Here is a 15812-nt window from a genome sequence, read left to right on the forward strand (position 1 = left end):
ACTTGGTGGAAGGATTAAATAGCTGTTGAAGAATTAGAATAGATCTGAACTAGAATAGATCTGATGAAAATCCTCAAAAATTAGTATCAAAAGATAGAGATATAGAAAGAAAGATGAAAGATACAGAGAAAGCAATAAGGAAGCCCTGCATGGGTGTAAGAGGAGTTCCAGAAGAAGACTGAGAGGATGGAAGAGACAGTGGCTGAGAACTGATGAACCTCAAGAATCCTACTTAGGATCAAGTGCCTGCACTGAGACGTTTTTTCCCCTAAGGACCTCCAACTGCCATAGAGGGTCCAGAGACTCCCAGTTCTTTCTTTTGCCTCAGTTAGCAGAGGGGACAGACCGGCCAAGGATGCCCTGCATTCCTGGACTCATCTGTCAGGGAGCCTGCGTCCCTGTGCACAGGCCAATCGTACCAGATGACAAGGCTTGGTCAGGCCCCTTGGGATATCTCAAAAGAGAGCTCATTCTCCCCCACAGCTGCAGAGATGAAAAGACAGCAAGACACTATGGAAAGTTCCCCTCAAGTGGTGAATATAAAAGCTCATAAATCTAGTGTTCAGAAGGGCCAGGGCAGGCATCCGAAGAAAGAAGAGAGGTTTAGCAAGACATCGGGACTACCTTCCACATGCTTTCTACAAAACCACGTGTTCCAACCTGATCCTCGATGCCTCCTGTCGCCTGCTATTGGTAGCAGCCTGAGTAGGAAATCACGCCCTCCAGGCCCAACACGGGGCTGCATGCGTTAGACTGGGAATAGGACACTCAAGGTCATGTGCCATCGCTGCCTCTGTGTCTCCGTGTGACCCACTGAGGTAGGTGGAGAGGCATCGCTGGGAAGTATCGATACCCATAAAAACAGTCAGAATCCTGACAACAACAACAAACCTTGAAAATATCAACTTATTTGTTCCATAAAAAAATAATGGTAGCTTTTCAGGCACCCACTGAGAGCTAGACACTGTTTTAGGAGCTTTACAAAAAGCTACTAAGGTGGACATTATTATCCTCATCTTCCCAAGAACGAAACAGGAAGTTCACACAGCAAGTAACTGGTGGAGTTGGGGTCTGTCCAGTCACTGTGGCCCCAGCCCACCCTGCCATGAAAATCTGTCCAGTATTCCCTAAGCACCATCCTTGCTTGTCCCCGGCCAACGCAGGTTACAGCCCCCAAAAGATCAGACACAGGTACAGGTCTGTGAAAGAGAAGATCAAATTTATTAAACTGTAATCCCTATTTCTTTGAACTAACTTCCTCACCCTCATTAGATTCATTAGTCTAATGTCTTTAAAAGTCAAATGTCTAAGAAATCAACTTCGTGGCAGAAACTAGGTTATCCTACAAAAAATTGCTACAATCAAAGCACGGGGTCTAACAAAACTAAGTCTCTCTTTCCCTTTCTCCCTTCCTTTTTTTCTCCTTTCCTTCTCTCCCTCCTCTTCTCCCCTCCTCAACTTTTTAACTCCGATTGCATCTTTCCTTGCTCTCTTCCTTCAGAAAGTTTGCTTCCAAGAGGCAATATGGTAAAGAGGTGATAAACTTGGCTTTGGAGCCAAATCTTGAATCCAGATCCTCCAGTTCCTAGCATGTTATATCCACCTTGTCTGGGCTTCCCTTCCCTCATCCATGAAATGGCTGTAGGAGTAAGACCAATCTCTTAGGTTGCTTTGTGGATTAGATGAGAAATACACACACTGCTCCTAGAACAGCCCTGACTCATGGCTCAATTTATTCATTCAATAAATATTTCTTAATCATATACTACGTGCCGGGTACCACTCTAGGTTCTGGGGATACGGCAACGAATGAAACAGACATAGACGCCTGCCTTGACAGAGTTTGCTTCTAGATGATACACAGACACATGCAGCTCATAGCATGTCAGATGGAGGCAAATGTGATGGAAAAATGCAAATGAGGAGAAGGTGAGAGAGGGCGCCAAGGGCAGGCAGGTGGGCAGGTTATAGTATTAAAAAGAGCAGTCAGGGAAGGCTCACCGAGAAGGCGACATTCCTTCACCTATCTGCAGAGAGTGAGGGAGTGAGCCACGTGGCTATGTGGGGGAAGAGTGAGCCAAGCAGAAGAAAAGGCAAATAAAAAAGAGCATGTCTCGTGTGTTCAGGGAGCTGCGGGTGACTGCGGTGCAAAGAGCAGAGTGAGCAGGGAAAGATGAGGACAGACAGGCATGACACGGGCGGGCACGTGGGGACACAGGCTGCAGATCCTGAAGGGCCTTGTGGGGCATTGTGAGGACCCAGGATTTTACTCAAAGGGAGACAGATATTACAAAGTCAGCTATGAGGGTACTTATGTGCCTGGCACACCTCGAGGCAGACAGCCATGAGCACAATGGACAAGGCTCCCGTTCTCAGGTTGTGTATTTCCCTGGAGGAAACAGCCAGTATGACTGAGAGTGATCAGCAGAGACAGCAACACTAGAGAGAATTCTCTCTCAAGAAGGAGCATTTTTGCCAATATCTGAAGGAGCGGGCTATGAAGAAAGAGCATTCCAGGCCACAGGCGCAGTTAGTGCAAAGGCCCTGTGGCAGGAACAAGCCTGGTGGGTTTGACAGATGGTGAGAAGACCGGCATGGCTGAATGCAGGGGAACAAAGGGCAGCATTGTAAGGAAGGTTGGGGGTAACACATAAGGCCTAGCAAACTAGGATAAGGAATTTGGGTTTTACCTTAAAATAAAACCACTGGAGGTTTTAAGCAAGGAAGTGATGTAATCTGGCGCACATTTTAAAAGACCACCTGGCTATTCAGAGGAGAGTGGATGATTGGGGGACAAGCGGGCGGCCAGAAGACAGTAAGGCTGTGACTGAGTGGTCCAGGCAGGAGATGACAATGGTTGACGCCAGAGAGAGGAGCAGAGAAAAATGAACGGATTCAGCAAATGTTTTGAGTTCGTGACAGATAAAGTAACAAATGAGCAAAGTGTTCTTCCCTTTGGCTCCGGCTCAAGGGGACCCTGTTGGATACACTTCCTCTCCCCACTCTGATGGGACTCGCCCCCAGGACCCCAGGCGACACTCACAGGCTGAGCCTCTTCACCATGCTCTTCCGAGGCTTGGGCGAGGTGGTGCTGGCGTCGGCCGCCGCTTCAATCTCGCACGAGAGGGCGTAGCTGGGGAAGAGAAGGGGGCTCCGTGAGGCCGAAGTTTGAGAATTGATGAACAGATTTAAATTCACACAATTTATTGGTTTCATTTTAGAGGATGGCTCTGATTATTCAAAGTAAAGATATATACTGTTGTTCTATCACAAATGTCAGAGGGTACTGACCTAATGGCCTGATTTTACAAATTCACTTCTGGGGGACCCCCCCCCAGCCCGTGGTGGAGGCTGCTCAGTTCTGCACACCTCGAATGCTCCATTCTGTCACCTGATCGCTCCCATCCCCCGGCTGAGCCAGGGAGACTCTCCCCTCCCCCACTTTTCCCCATCACTTTGTGCATGGATTTGTCCACACGAGCACATGACTCAACTTTGATCTAAATAAATGAAATGAAAGAAGAGATCTTTGTAAACTAATCTTCAGTGAATAGATACAGGCATTGAGAAAGATATACAACTATGATTTGGAATGGCCAAAATATCCTAAATTCAAAATGCTCCAGATTCTGGCGTCTATATGCCAGGCAGGTACGACTGCCACCGGCACAGGCGGAGTTTCCATCTGATGTGAAATGGCTTTATGAACGCGTGCAGCGCCAGCCAGCAGGTGTGTGTGGGTACCAGGCAAGCGGGGAAGGGTGCCCAGCATTATACAACCGCCTTCAGAGCTTCGGGTGTAGAGTCGGGCAGACCTGAGTTTGAACCCAAATTCTCTAAACTTCAATTTCCTCTTTGGCAAAGTCAATTTCTCCCTTATGATAAACGTCCAAGGAAATCCCCTGGTCCACAGCAGGGGTCAGCAAACTTCTCTGCAAAGGACCACACAGAAGCGTTTTAGGCTGTGTGGGCCACGCAGTCTCTGCTGCGACTACCCAACTCTGCCTTTAGAGCACGAAAGCAACCGTCGATAGGATGTGAATGAATGAGCTGTCTTCCAATAAAACTTTATCTACACAGATACTGAAATCTGACTTTCAAGTAACTGTTCCATGTCACAAAATATTCTCCTTCTTTTGGGTTTTTTCTACCATTTAAAAATATAAAACAGGCAGTGGGCCACATACGGCAGGCACGCCAATCTGCCAACCACCAGACTACAGGATAAGGACCGACCCTTTAGGGCCAACAGGCAAAGCACTAGAGCTCACGTGCCTCTCTGTGCTCGTCGACCAGTACTTTGAAACCTGTTCTTTGTGTCCCAACATCTGAGTGATCACTCTCCCTCCAAATGCCAAGAACGTCAGGCAACCGGGCCTTTGCTCGGATTCTCTTTCAGTCCAGAATGTTCTTTTCTAGCTCTATTGGCGAAATCTTGTCTCTCCCTCACAGCCCAGGTTAAATGTTAATGTCTTTATATCTTCCTTATTCCCCCTGCCTCCTTGGCCAAATGAATTGCTCCTGCCTATAGGTTCCGCAGCACTTTAGTGATTCATCTTATTTTAATTTCTCATGAGTCTGTCTCTCTCCCTAGATTGAAAACCCCCTGAAAGCTGTCACCAATTACCAATAGCAACAAACATGGTGACAATGGTAGCGGTGGTAGCGATGATAAGCATTCTAACGAAATAAGCATTTCCAAAAGATGATTTTATTTAAGCCTCACAAATAAACATTTTACAGGTAAGCATCTTGAAGATAAGGAAGAATAAGTGACTTGTTCAAGTTTACAGAGATAAGTAAGTGACAGAACAAGAATCTGAAAGCACATCTTCTAATGCCATCAACTCAGTGTTTCCTGCTACACTATGCTCCTTTGAAAACCAAGGACCTAGAACCTAGTAGCTGCTCACTAAACAGTGGTTGAATGAATGACCCAATGAGGGATTAGATGCAGCATTCCTCCTCCCCTTGCCAACACCTCAGTTCTACCGTGATGGACAACAGGTCAGCCCACCTCTCCTCCTCTGTCAGGAGCTGCTGCCTCTGGAACCACTGGATGAACTTTGGGTCCGGGGACATACAATAGCTGTTGCAGGCAGACTGTAGGAGCTTTATTTGGGCAATCACTTCAAATTCCTAAAGCAGACAAAAAAGAATGAATAATAAGGCCAACCAAATATAGATCTTTTCAACATGAAAATATACTACATTAGGATAAAAGATGGAGAAAACCATCTAGAAGGATTCTGAAATACTGCTTCCGTAGAAATAAAATAGCTGACTAACTCTTAAAAATTCTAACTCTGAATCTTTCAAGTCCTTGTATCTTTTAATTTTTAATCCTCCTTTCTCCTTGCAAAAGCAATTTGTATAAATAAAACCAGCTACCAAGGCAACCCAGACTAGTCACTACCTGAAGTCCCTGTGGCTTTCTTTTTCTCTTTTCCATTTTCATCCTTGGAATATGCAAGTTATTTTTTAAGGTTCTAAGTACTTCATAAAAATATATGAAAATTTTCTATTTCTTAAAAGGTAAAGAAAACAAATACTTTTTAAGTTAAGAAGCTCTGAAGTTCTCCCTCCCCATCTTCTTCAGCCCTTACCCCTCAATAAATAAGTTTTGGTAGGGCTGAATTTCTAAACAGTACAGGGTCTCATAAACTTGAATGTTTAGATTTCCTGAATCCTTAGGTTTTTACTACTCCAGTAAATCATTTAACTAAGTCTTTTAAAGCTCACAAGAGAGGCAAGTATATAATTTATGTCCAAAATTATTTATACTTCTTTAGATGCTTCAATAAAAAAAATTTTTTTAACATCAGCAATGGGTATAAGCTTTAGCTTTAGGTTTGATACTCAAACTTTCCAAAAGTTTAATATCCTAGACTTGAAAGGAAAGAGATTACCATCGAGGGTTATTCCGAAGTTAAAGGACAGTGATGGGTAACTGTTGAGGCAATAACTGATTTTTTTATTATTGTTATTATAGGACATGAAGAAGTAACTCGAGAACTGGCAGATTCTCTGGGTCTCAACTTTCCATCCAGTGACCTCAGCCCTTGGTCTCGGCATCGTCAAGGAATATTTATCATCATGTAAAAGGAGAAAGTATACTACCTCTGTGAGGGACAGAAAATTTATCTTTGTCCAGGTTAGTATCTTGTTGCTGATGAGCTCAGCTTGGTTAGCTCCTCTACGCATTTTGGGTTTTAACTTCAATGTCATTTCCTTCTGGAAGTTTCTCTGGCCCCACAAGTTGGGGATAGATGTCCCACCTGTATACTTCTCTAATAACACACGACTTCTGCTCACAAGCCCTTGCCAGGTAGAATTACAATTGCCTATTTGTTTGTCTACCTCTCTCCTGGGTTGTGAACTTCACAAGGGCAGGGAGCTCTTGATTTTTCTCTGCTGCCATCCTCAAGCCCCTCATGTTAGGGAGATAATACTTGTAGAATGAAGGAATGACTAGAGAACAACGGGGATACTATGGGGTGAAGTTATTATTTTGCTCACACATTTTCCTTGAATCTTTTAAGTATCTATTTCGATACAGCATTTGAATACAAAAGCCATAGCAAATTTTCAAAACTTGTTTTTTTTTTTTTAGCACGGTGCAGAATTGTTCTATCCACAGAAAGATTTAAATTGATGTTGAACATCCCCTTCCTGTGCTGACAAGAATGGAAAAGAGAAATTACCTTCACATAGCAATGAAGACCATTCCCTTCCTCACTCACACAGACCCTCTTACTCTTCAGAAACCCCTTCTCCTTAATAGGGTGAACCTGGTTTTTTTTTTTAATTGACAAATTTAAAAATTGTATAGATGTATGGTGTACAACGTGAGGTTTGGAAATATGGACACATTGTGAAATGGCTAAGTCAAGCTAATTGACATATGAATTAACTCATAGACTGATCATATGTTTGTGGTGAGAACACAAAATCTACTCTCAGTAATTTCAAGTACACGACGCATTGTTATTAACTATAAGGGTGAACTTGGTTTTGTTGAAGCTGATTGTAAAGAAGGAGATGAGGAGGGGGACGGGGAGAACTGTGGGCTGTGAAGCGTCAGAACAGGAAGTGAACCCTGGCTCTGCCCACGACGTGACCCTGATCCAGTTATTTAGTCTCCGAGTCCCAGTGTCCTGACTTTTGAATTGAGGATGATAAAGCCTACCCCGCAGGGCTCTCAGGGGATAATGTATGGGAACATGCCAAGCACAATGGTATATGACAAATGGCCAATAAGTGCGAATTCATTTGTTCTGCCTCTACAAAGAAACGTAAGTTCCCACTTCTTTCATTTTTTCGTGCCCAGATGAAATAAAATGGAAAACCACAGCAAAGACCACTACTTACCCTTCTCCTTTTCTCGAAGTTTATCAGTCCACCCTGAAAGACATTTTTTAAAAAAAGTGACCCACCAAGCTGCTTTGAAACATAGCCCTATGTTGTTCTAGGGCACATTAAAACAGATCAAAGAGATGATGAAGTCACAATTATTAATGATCCTATAATTATTGCTACTACAGAGGAAGAGAATCATCTTTTGCTTCCAGAAGAAAACACTTTTAATTGATAATAGGGCAGGAAAGGCAGACAGCCTTCTCTTGAAATGTCTGAAACCAACTAAATTAGCAATGATATAAAGAATTACAAGTCAGAATCCACATATATTTGCAGAGCCAGGAAAGATGAAAGCTTGAGTAAATATTCCATTACATGTTTTTCCTTGACCAAAGGCAACAAAAACAGATGGTCACTGACTCATACTAGAAACCAAATTGTCAATGTTCTATCAAAAGGGAAGTCATTTCTCCACGGCATCATGAAAAGTTAGGTTTCAATTCTTCATCCCCTCAGTTCCTATTCTCAGCAGGCTGAATTTAACTTCTAAACCTTTGGTCGCTCCCCAGAATTCCCCGACGCTGATGGGTGTTTCCTGAGATAAGCCGAGGCAGAGGATGTGAAGAGATACAGAGCTCAGGAAATGCAAGGTGAATAAATATGTCCACAACACTTGTGACAAGCTCAGAAGTAGGCATATGCGAAATAACTTCTATTCCTGCTAATTATGATACAGTAAAAGCAGGCAGCTGACTGCATGTGATAATGGGGAGGTAGAATATACTTAAATATACAAGCAATCCTTAAATCTCATTTCAAAATTGAAATTTCTTCTCCACTCAATATTTTATTGCTGGTACTAACAAGCTGCTTATCTTACTGGGTTTCACTGCTTTTCCCCCTCCCAGGAGAGAGGGATAAGGGAGAGAGAGAAGGAGAGAGAGACAGAGAAAGAGAAATGTGCTGGAGAACAGGTAGGAAAAAAAAAGGGCATACTGGAAAATTCACAGATTTGGCTGACTCCCTATCCCACAGGGTGGAATATTAGCGCATATAACCCCTTCAACTCGATCTGCCAACGTCCTGCTCAACATCAAGGTCTTGCTCAAACCCATTCTTTCATACGGTCTTTTCATCACACCCCCTCATACGAATGAATCATGACCTCCTGTGTTCTCATTGCATTTCTGTTTGGATTTCTACTATCACTATGAATCACACTGCCTACTTTGAGATACTATACCTTTCACTAGATTTTGAACCACTTCTGGAGTGTTATTTTTGATGTTCTTTGTATTCCTCCTAGCATCTAGCACAATACCATCCATGTACATAATGGGCCCTCAATAGATACTAATAATAGAAGTGCATTTCTTTTTTGGGTATCCAAGGAGAAGGCTACAGGCTCAATTATACCACCTGCACAGAACTCACCTCAATGTAGTCCTGAAGAGCAGTGTCAAGCATGGTCAGGTCAGTGAGGAAGGTGCCCAGGTAGGGCACGGTTCCCTGCATCATGCCCTGAGGAGCAATCAGAGCAAAACTGCCTTTATTGTTATTGAAAAGTTTAAGGGTTTCAGTAATCTTCATGCTGAAGCAAATGAATCTACTCAAGGCTTAATCTGGGGCCATTAATGAATGAAATTAATGGATGAATGCCTACACAAACAGGACAGGAACTCCATGATCTCTAACGTCTAACTTTCAAAGTCATGAAAACCAAGCCTCAAAGCTAAGAGATCATACACATGTATTCACATGTGTTCAGGTCAGAGGGACATCTGCTCTTTTTTGGAGCATGTGGACGCTCCTGGAAGTTTGGGAGGGCCCTGGATAGCAATGGCCTCACCGCTGGTAAAAGAGTGGCCACTGCACAGTGGAGGAGAAGTAGGGACCGCAAGAGTCCGGGGCGTCACTACTAAAATGGCCCCTTGGGCTAGATTTAGTGACTCACTTTCAAAGAATAGAGGAGGGAAAGAGAAAACTAGTAACTTTTAAGGGAAACGTGGCAAACTCCACCGTCGCCAAGTGACAAAGGTCAACTTCACTAGCGGCACCATCCGTGTGACACCAGACTCCTCGGTATGACGCGACAAGAAGGGCACTTCACCTCTGTGATATTCTTTCCAAAAACCCTTAACCTCAGTTTACTAGAAACACAACAAATGAACCCAGCTGTGGAACATTCTACAGGATGCCTGGACCGCACTCCTTAAGACTGTCAAGGTCATTAAAAAAAAAAAAAAAAATGAAAGACTGAGAAACTGTCATAGAACAGGAGAGACTGGACCGCTGTGACAACTGAATGCAGTGGGGTACGCGGGATGGGGCCCTGGAACAGGCAGAGGACACTAACGGATACTGGTGACATCCAAATACTGTCTGGATTTCAGCGAATAGTATTGTGCCAGGGTCAGTTTCCTAGTGTTGACAGATGTGCTCTGGTTGCAGAAGGTGTTCACGATGAGGGAACCTGGGTCCGGGTTTACACAAATGCTCTGTACTAGCTTTGCAGCTTTTCCGTAAATTGAAAAATTATTCCAAAATAAAAAGTTTATTATTAAAAAATTGCCCCTTGGAAATGAAGGCGGGGGCACTTCTACTTAGGTATACGCTATGTTCGTTTCACCAAATCTCCTTTGAAATCATCTCTATTCTCCACAAGGCCATCAAGGCACTAACTATTCCGAAGGGAAAACAGAAAGGGGCTCCCGTGGACACCTTCTCCCAAATTTCATTACGGCACTTACAGAAATCCTGGCGGGAACGCAAAGTCTCAGCCGGGACGCAGCCAGGCTGCCTGTCGAGCGGTGGCTGCGTCCTCGGCCAGACCTGCTCTGTGAGGCTCACACCTAGAAGGGTTTTGTCCTTCAGGAACTCGCCGTCAGCTCCAGTGTGTCCTTCCCCATTGTGAGTACAAGGTCTCATCCTGAACTAAAATAATCTATTTTTTTTTTTTTTTTTTTTTTGGTAACAGCTATTTTTATCTTGTCTTTGAACAACCAAAACAGTTTGGAACACTGAATATTTTATAGGCTTTTTGTTACAGAAGAGTCCTATCATTCAGAAATGTTTCTGACTTGTGTTCAGCTTCCAAAGAAAGAGAAAATCCTCTCAAAGCAGGAATAAGAATATTTAGTTTGTCCATCTCCAATCTCCTCTCTGGTTTTCCCCCTCTAGGCTAAAATTTAGGAGTTCTAAATAAAGCTAGAGATGATAATGGCTATTTTTCAGTCTTAAGAAGGGAGGTATGACACTCCTTTGAATTTTGTAAAACTAGAAAGATTTGGTGAGCCCTTGTATTTCGTAAGGAGAGCTGGGCAATGACTAGGAGAGGGTTTGGAACAAAGGAGAAGATCTCTGAGTACAAAGACTAAGTCCTCCCAGGAGCAGATATTCTTTTTCTTTGGCCACCATGTGCCAGAAGGTGACGACACCATGAAGCCCAGGAGGCCAAGGTGGCGGCAGCTTCTAAGCGCAGGGGTGGGTCGAGGAGATAGCAGGAGGGAGGGAGGTCTACCTGCTGCAGAGAAGGTCTACCTTACCTTCAGAAAAAGCTGCTCCGGAAACTAGGATTTGCAACTCTCACTGTTCACTTCCTACTGGGTTGCATGGGGGTAACAATCTCTTTCCTACAGACCTCCTAGGGCTGCTGGGAACGAATGAGGTAGAGAACGGGAGACCCTTTTGGAAGCATGGGCAGGTGCCATGTGGGAGGCCAGCCCCCGCCCCACAGGCCTCTCTCCTACTGGCTGTCAGGAGAGAACCGGGGCCCGTCATACCATGTCTTTCTGCAGCTGAAGCCGCCTCTGAGTACGCTTCTGGTTTTCTTTCACGCTGCTGTCCAGGTTTGCAAATTTTGAGGTTCCTTCCTAAGAAACAGAAACACACACAGAGGATAGTGATGGAGGATGCCACTCTGGAGAGAAGGAAGGGGGTTATCTAACTTCTGGCACACAACCCTGCACAGCTCTCGGATGCCATGCAAAATGAAGAAGCCTCCGGCACCCCCGTGCTGTAGTATGCAAATGCTTGGCTGCCTCGTTGCTAGCCGTCTATTTGTAATAAGGCTGGTGTTCCAGGATCATCCTGGGTGAACCCTACTTTGTCAAGAATACTCGATCTGGTTAAAAAAATCAATCATCAATACAAGGCAGGCAATTCCCAGAACCGGAGATGTTTTTACACATCCCAAATTTCATTCAGTGTAATCAGATGTCCTGGAAATGAAGATCTCTTCCTCTGAACATTTTGTGATTTCTTGATCTTGTCCTGAAATGGATGTGCCCGCATTCTGTGAAAGCAAGGGGCTATTTCTGTGGCATTTCCTAGCTAAATGAAACTTTTGTACCGGAAGTTTTCTGAGGAAGTCCAGTAGTGTGGTACATCCCTAATCCACGAAAGCCGGACCTTCATGCTTGTTTTTCCCTTCCCCCCACATCAGTCCTCCTAAGTTGCCTCTCACGTTTGGACTCCTACAAATCAGCCCCTCCTCTGGGCGTCTGAAGACAGATGGCCCCTTTCTCTGATCCTGTCCCCTGCAACAACCAACTCTTCTCCCTAATGACTAACCGTGAGCTTGCTGACTAAACACAAAGGCTTTTTGCAGTTTTGTGGTTTCAGGGTCTTGTGAAGTTCTCATTTTCCTGGAACTGCATGAATGGGAGGTGAATTTCATAATTCAGTCATGTATAACATCTATATTAGTTTTTCCTTAGTCAGTTTTCTCGAGATTTATTACATTACCACAGCACGTGACTTTTCACTACTGGACAAATGCAAGAAGATTCTTTTCCAGTGACTTGGCCCCGCTGACTGCAGTAAGGCATCAATATGTTCTATCCTTCACCAGCCCTAACTCAGGGCCAGGCACACCACTAGGGACAGAACCACAGTGACTCATTAACTATTTAAGTCCTTCCCATTACAAATGATTATAAGGACAGCTACCATTTAGAGATCTCCCACTTGCAGATTTTCCTGGGGATGAATGAAAGTAGCCTAAGATGTGCCATTTCCTGCGCCAGGTAACTGTGAGTCACCCGAAATTCCTGAGCATCTGCCTGGAGTGAGAAGTCAATTCTGTCTAACTCAAGTGCCCACCTCTTCCCAGTATATCGGCCCTTCTGCTTTCGTCCAGTCTCTCAATCACAGACAGAAGAACGATGGATGGAAATTATTGTAGATATATCTAAAATTCTTAATAAGGCTTTCTGAAAAGCTAAACGCTTCTAAGAATCACAGATTAACGGAGATGGGAGGGGTATTTAAAAAGGACAACCTCCTCCCTGGTGGGAGAGATGAAGACCTGAGACGGAGAGCGAAAATACTTGTTGATTTCATGACTTCGAGATTTCATGAGAATGACAGCCCATCTCTGGCTGGGGCACTAAAAAGACTGACTAGTGCCAGTTCTTCCAAACAAGCTGTCAACGGAAAATCCACTTACATTTGCCGCATCCAACAGTTTCAGTTTCTTCCTTCCTTGGCCCCAATTCCCTATTCTGCCATGTCTCACAACACTAATCCCTGGAACCTTCTTGAAACGTCCCACGGGCTTTTGTGATTGCATTCCGCTGGCTCTCTCCTCCTGCCTCCTTTGCTGCCCATTCTCATATTCTCTTAGTGACTCTTCTTCCTATCAAAGTCATTCTCTTGTTTTTTACTATATTCACATCTTTGGAAATACTATCTAATCCCATGACTTTAACCATCACCTGTGTCTGGATGACTTCCAAATCTCTCTCTCTCCCACTTCCTCTGTCTCTCTCCTTCCACCTCTCTCTCACTGTCCTTCTCTCTCCCTCTCTCTCTAGTGCAAATGTCATAGCTGAGTCTGTGACATACCTTTACTCTGCCTCTGTATTTAGCAGAGTTCAGCTGCCCTTATCCAGACTGTCCCTGGGCCTCAGAGGGACCTCTTCTATGAGGTCTAGAAGGACTTTGTCTACTAGGCACTAAATCCATCTCAATAAATATTGGTTAAATTATAACTCAAAAGCTACTGGTAATTATTGCTCAGAACTGTCACAGTTCTAATCCTCTTGCTCCAAGTTTGCATTAAGCATGTTTTAGAGCTTCACTCAACATACATCCCCACCAGGGCTGAATTCTGGGGCTTTCTAGCAGTTGTTTATATCAATTCAACCAGGGAAAATTCTCACCAAAGGTCACAAGGACTAAGAAGAATTGGTGATATTTTGCTTTCCTGTGGTTTTTGAAATGTGTGGACTCTACAATTCACCTGCTTAGAATTAAAGCTTCAGAAATCATAAGGACAAAACAGGTTTAAGATAATCTTTGAGAAGAAATAAAAACTTTTTTCCAACAATTAAAAGGAAAACTGCAGATTGCTGCTAATTAGGTTGCCTGGGGCCATATTATATAAGTGGCACATTACATCTTTCCAGAAGTAGAAGAGAAGCTAGGTCATTTAAAACTAAGATTCCCCAACTATAAATCAGTATAAGTCCAGGAGTAACATATTACAAACAGGCCAGTAGTTTTTCTTAGTGGCTCTTTGGAGAACCTAAGTACCTTGATTTCATTTTTTTTTTTTTTTTTTTTTTTTACAACTGTGCTGAGAATTAACACCCAGAATTATACACTTCATATGAAGAATGATTAATAAAAATGACTGGAAAGGGACTTACATACATATATGGACTAACCAAGGCATTCCACTGTCACTAATGATAAGGCACAGACCACATGAATTCATAGCCAAGTTTTTCATTTCTTTGGGATTTGAGCCATATATAAGAAATTTAACTTAGAGTACTTGGGTAACTTCTACATTGAAAGGTTTATGGGCTCTTTAATGTCTAGATAGAGCTTTGCTTCTAAGGTTTCAGCCAGAAGACTGCCACCAGGCAATGAGCTGCACAGTGTTCAATTTATCTCCTCTGGAAGGATGGCTCGGGGCTATTGGGATTTGAATGTGCGGCTCCGGTTAGTCTAGCTTCGGACTGCTGACAGGGAGACCACTAAGCCATCTCCTTCCAGCCAGATGGGTTTCCATTTAAAGTCTGCAAATCCGGGGGGATGTGAAGCAGAGAGTAGTCACACGATCTCAGCAATCGCTGTTTAGTGTACAGGTAATCAGGGAGTCCAAATCCAGAGTCAGACGTCAGCATAAACTGCTCTGCTCATATTGTCTACTCCAAGAAGGGCTCATGGTGGGCACATTGCTAAAGTCATGTGAATGATAAGACCCATCAATCAATTCGTGCAGTCAAGCAATAGTTTCTGAAAATTTACTACACACTAGGCACTACATGAGGCTTACAAAAGTGAGAAAGGTATATACAATCCTTGCCTGAAGAGGCTCACGGGCAAGTAGGGAAACGGATTAAGTACACAGACAATTTGGATAAAGCATGTGGTTGGTGCCAGCACACAGGAATGGCGGCTTCTCCTGGACCTCAGAGGGGCAAGGAGGGCTTCCAGAAAAAGAGTCGCCCATACTAGACATGAAGGAGGAGGAGGACTTAGGAGAACAGGGATAAAGACCTAAGAGATGCCCTTATAGGAACGACTGATCTAAGAATTATCACCTGGGTATCCGCCTTTTCTTAGTAACCCTCCACTTGACTTTCATTCCTCCTCCCAGTGTCCTCCCTAGGTTCGAATGTGCAGCTTATACTCTGTTCATTCTCACTGGTTATGTGTACTTTGGTTTTATATGTATGTAGCTCACCAAATACTAACGATAACTTACATTTGCATAGTGCTTTCAAATATTTTACTGTAATCAACCTTCAAAACAATTTTATGAGATAAACAGACCAAAAACTATTATTGTCTCCAGATTACAGAATAGAAAATTGAAGACAAAAATTCCATCTTCTAATTGCCCTGTTCAGGGCTTCCTCTTACAGTAGGACACATCCTAAATGTCTGCTTTTCCACCTCTCCCATGAGACTGTAATCCCCTTAAGATCAGACACCGCCTTCACTCACATAGTGAGTGCTTAACTAATACTTGTTGAATTACTGATTTACCTTCTCCATGAAGCTGTACCTGATCTAACCTGTCCCCAACTCCCAAAGGGTCAGAGGAAAGAGCTTTATGCCCTAGTGGTAAAGGCACACACAGGTTTCAGAGTCTTCCCAGGCTGGATTGACATTTAGCTCTACCACGTATCAGCTGTGTGCCTTAGGGAGTGCTGCTTCCCTCTCTGAATCTTGGCTATCTGCAAAATGATGATGATAAAATCCACTTTACAGAAAGGCTGTGAGGATCGTATCTGGCCTATGTTAGTTCCCCTCTCATGATTATTCCCAACCTGTTAATTGTCTTTATTTGACTACTTCTTCTTCTTGTTTAGTGTCTACATCCCCCAACTAGAAGGTGAACTCCGGGAAACGGGGTCTGTGTGAATTATCTTCCTATTTCTAGAGGCAGTTTCAACGCTTTACAAAAATCAGGCATTTAACAAATGTCTGGAGAA

The 15812-nt window shown here is 43.6% G+C and overlaps 1 protein-coding gene across 4 annotated transcripts in view; it reads right to left on the minus strand.

Annotated features, from left to right (window-relative positions):
• RGL1 (ral guanine nucleotide dissociation stimulator like 1) overlaps positions 1-15812 on the minus strand; it is a 220252-nt gene that overhangs the window by 16858 nt on the left and 187582 nt on the right. For 3 of the 4 annotated variants that reach the window (XM_069459691.1, XM_069459689.1, XM_069459690.1), the window contains 5 exons: positions 11142-11231; positions 8794-8880; positions 7372-7404; positions 5018-5139; positions 3044-3133 (listed from right to left, as the gene is read on the minus strand). In XM_069459691.1, coding sequence (XP_069315792.1) covers positions 3044-3133; positions 5018-5139; positions 7372-7404; positions 8794-8880; positions 11142-11231 — 422 coding nt within the window. The remainder of the gene's footprint in view (positions 1-3043; positions 3134-5017; positions 5140-7371; positions 7405-8793; positions 8881-11141; positions 11232-15812) is intronic. The other variant, XM_069459692.1, reaches the window with a different exon arrangement.

The sequence above is a fragment of the Eulemur rufifrons genome, chromosome 27 (genome assembly GCF_041146395.1).
Source record: "Eulemur rufifrons isolate Redbay chromosome 27, OSU_ERuf_1, whole genome shotgun sequence".
Taxonomy (NCBI): Eukaryota; Metazoa; Chordata; class Mammalia; order Primates; family Lemuridae; genus Eulemur; species Eulemur rufifrons.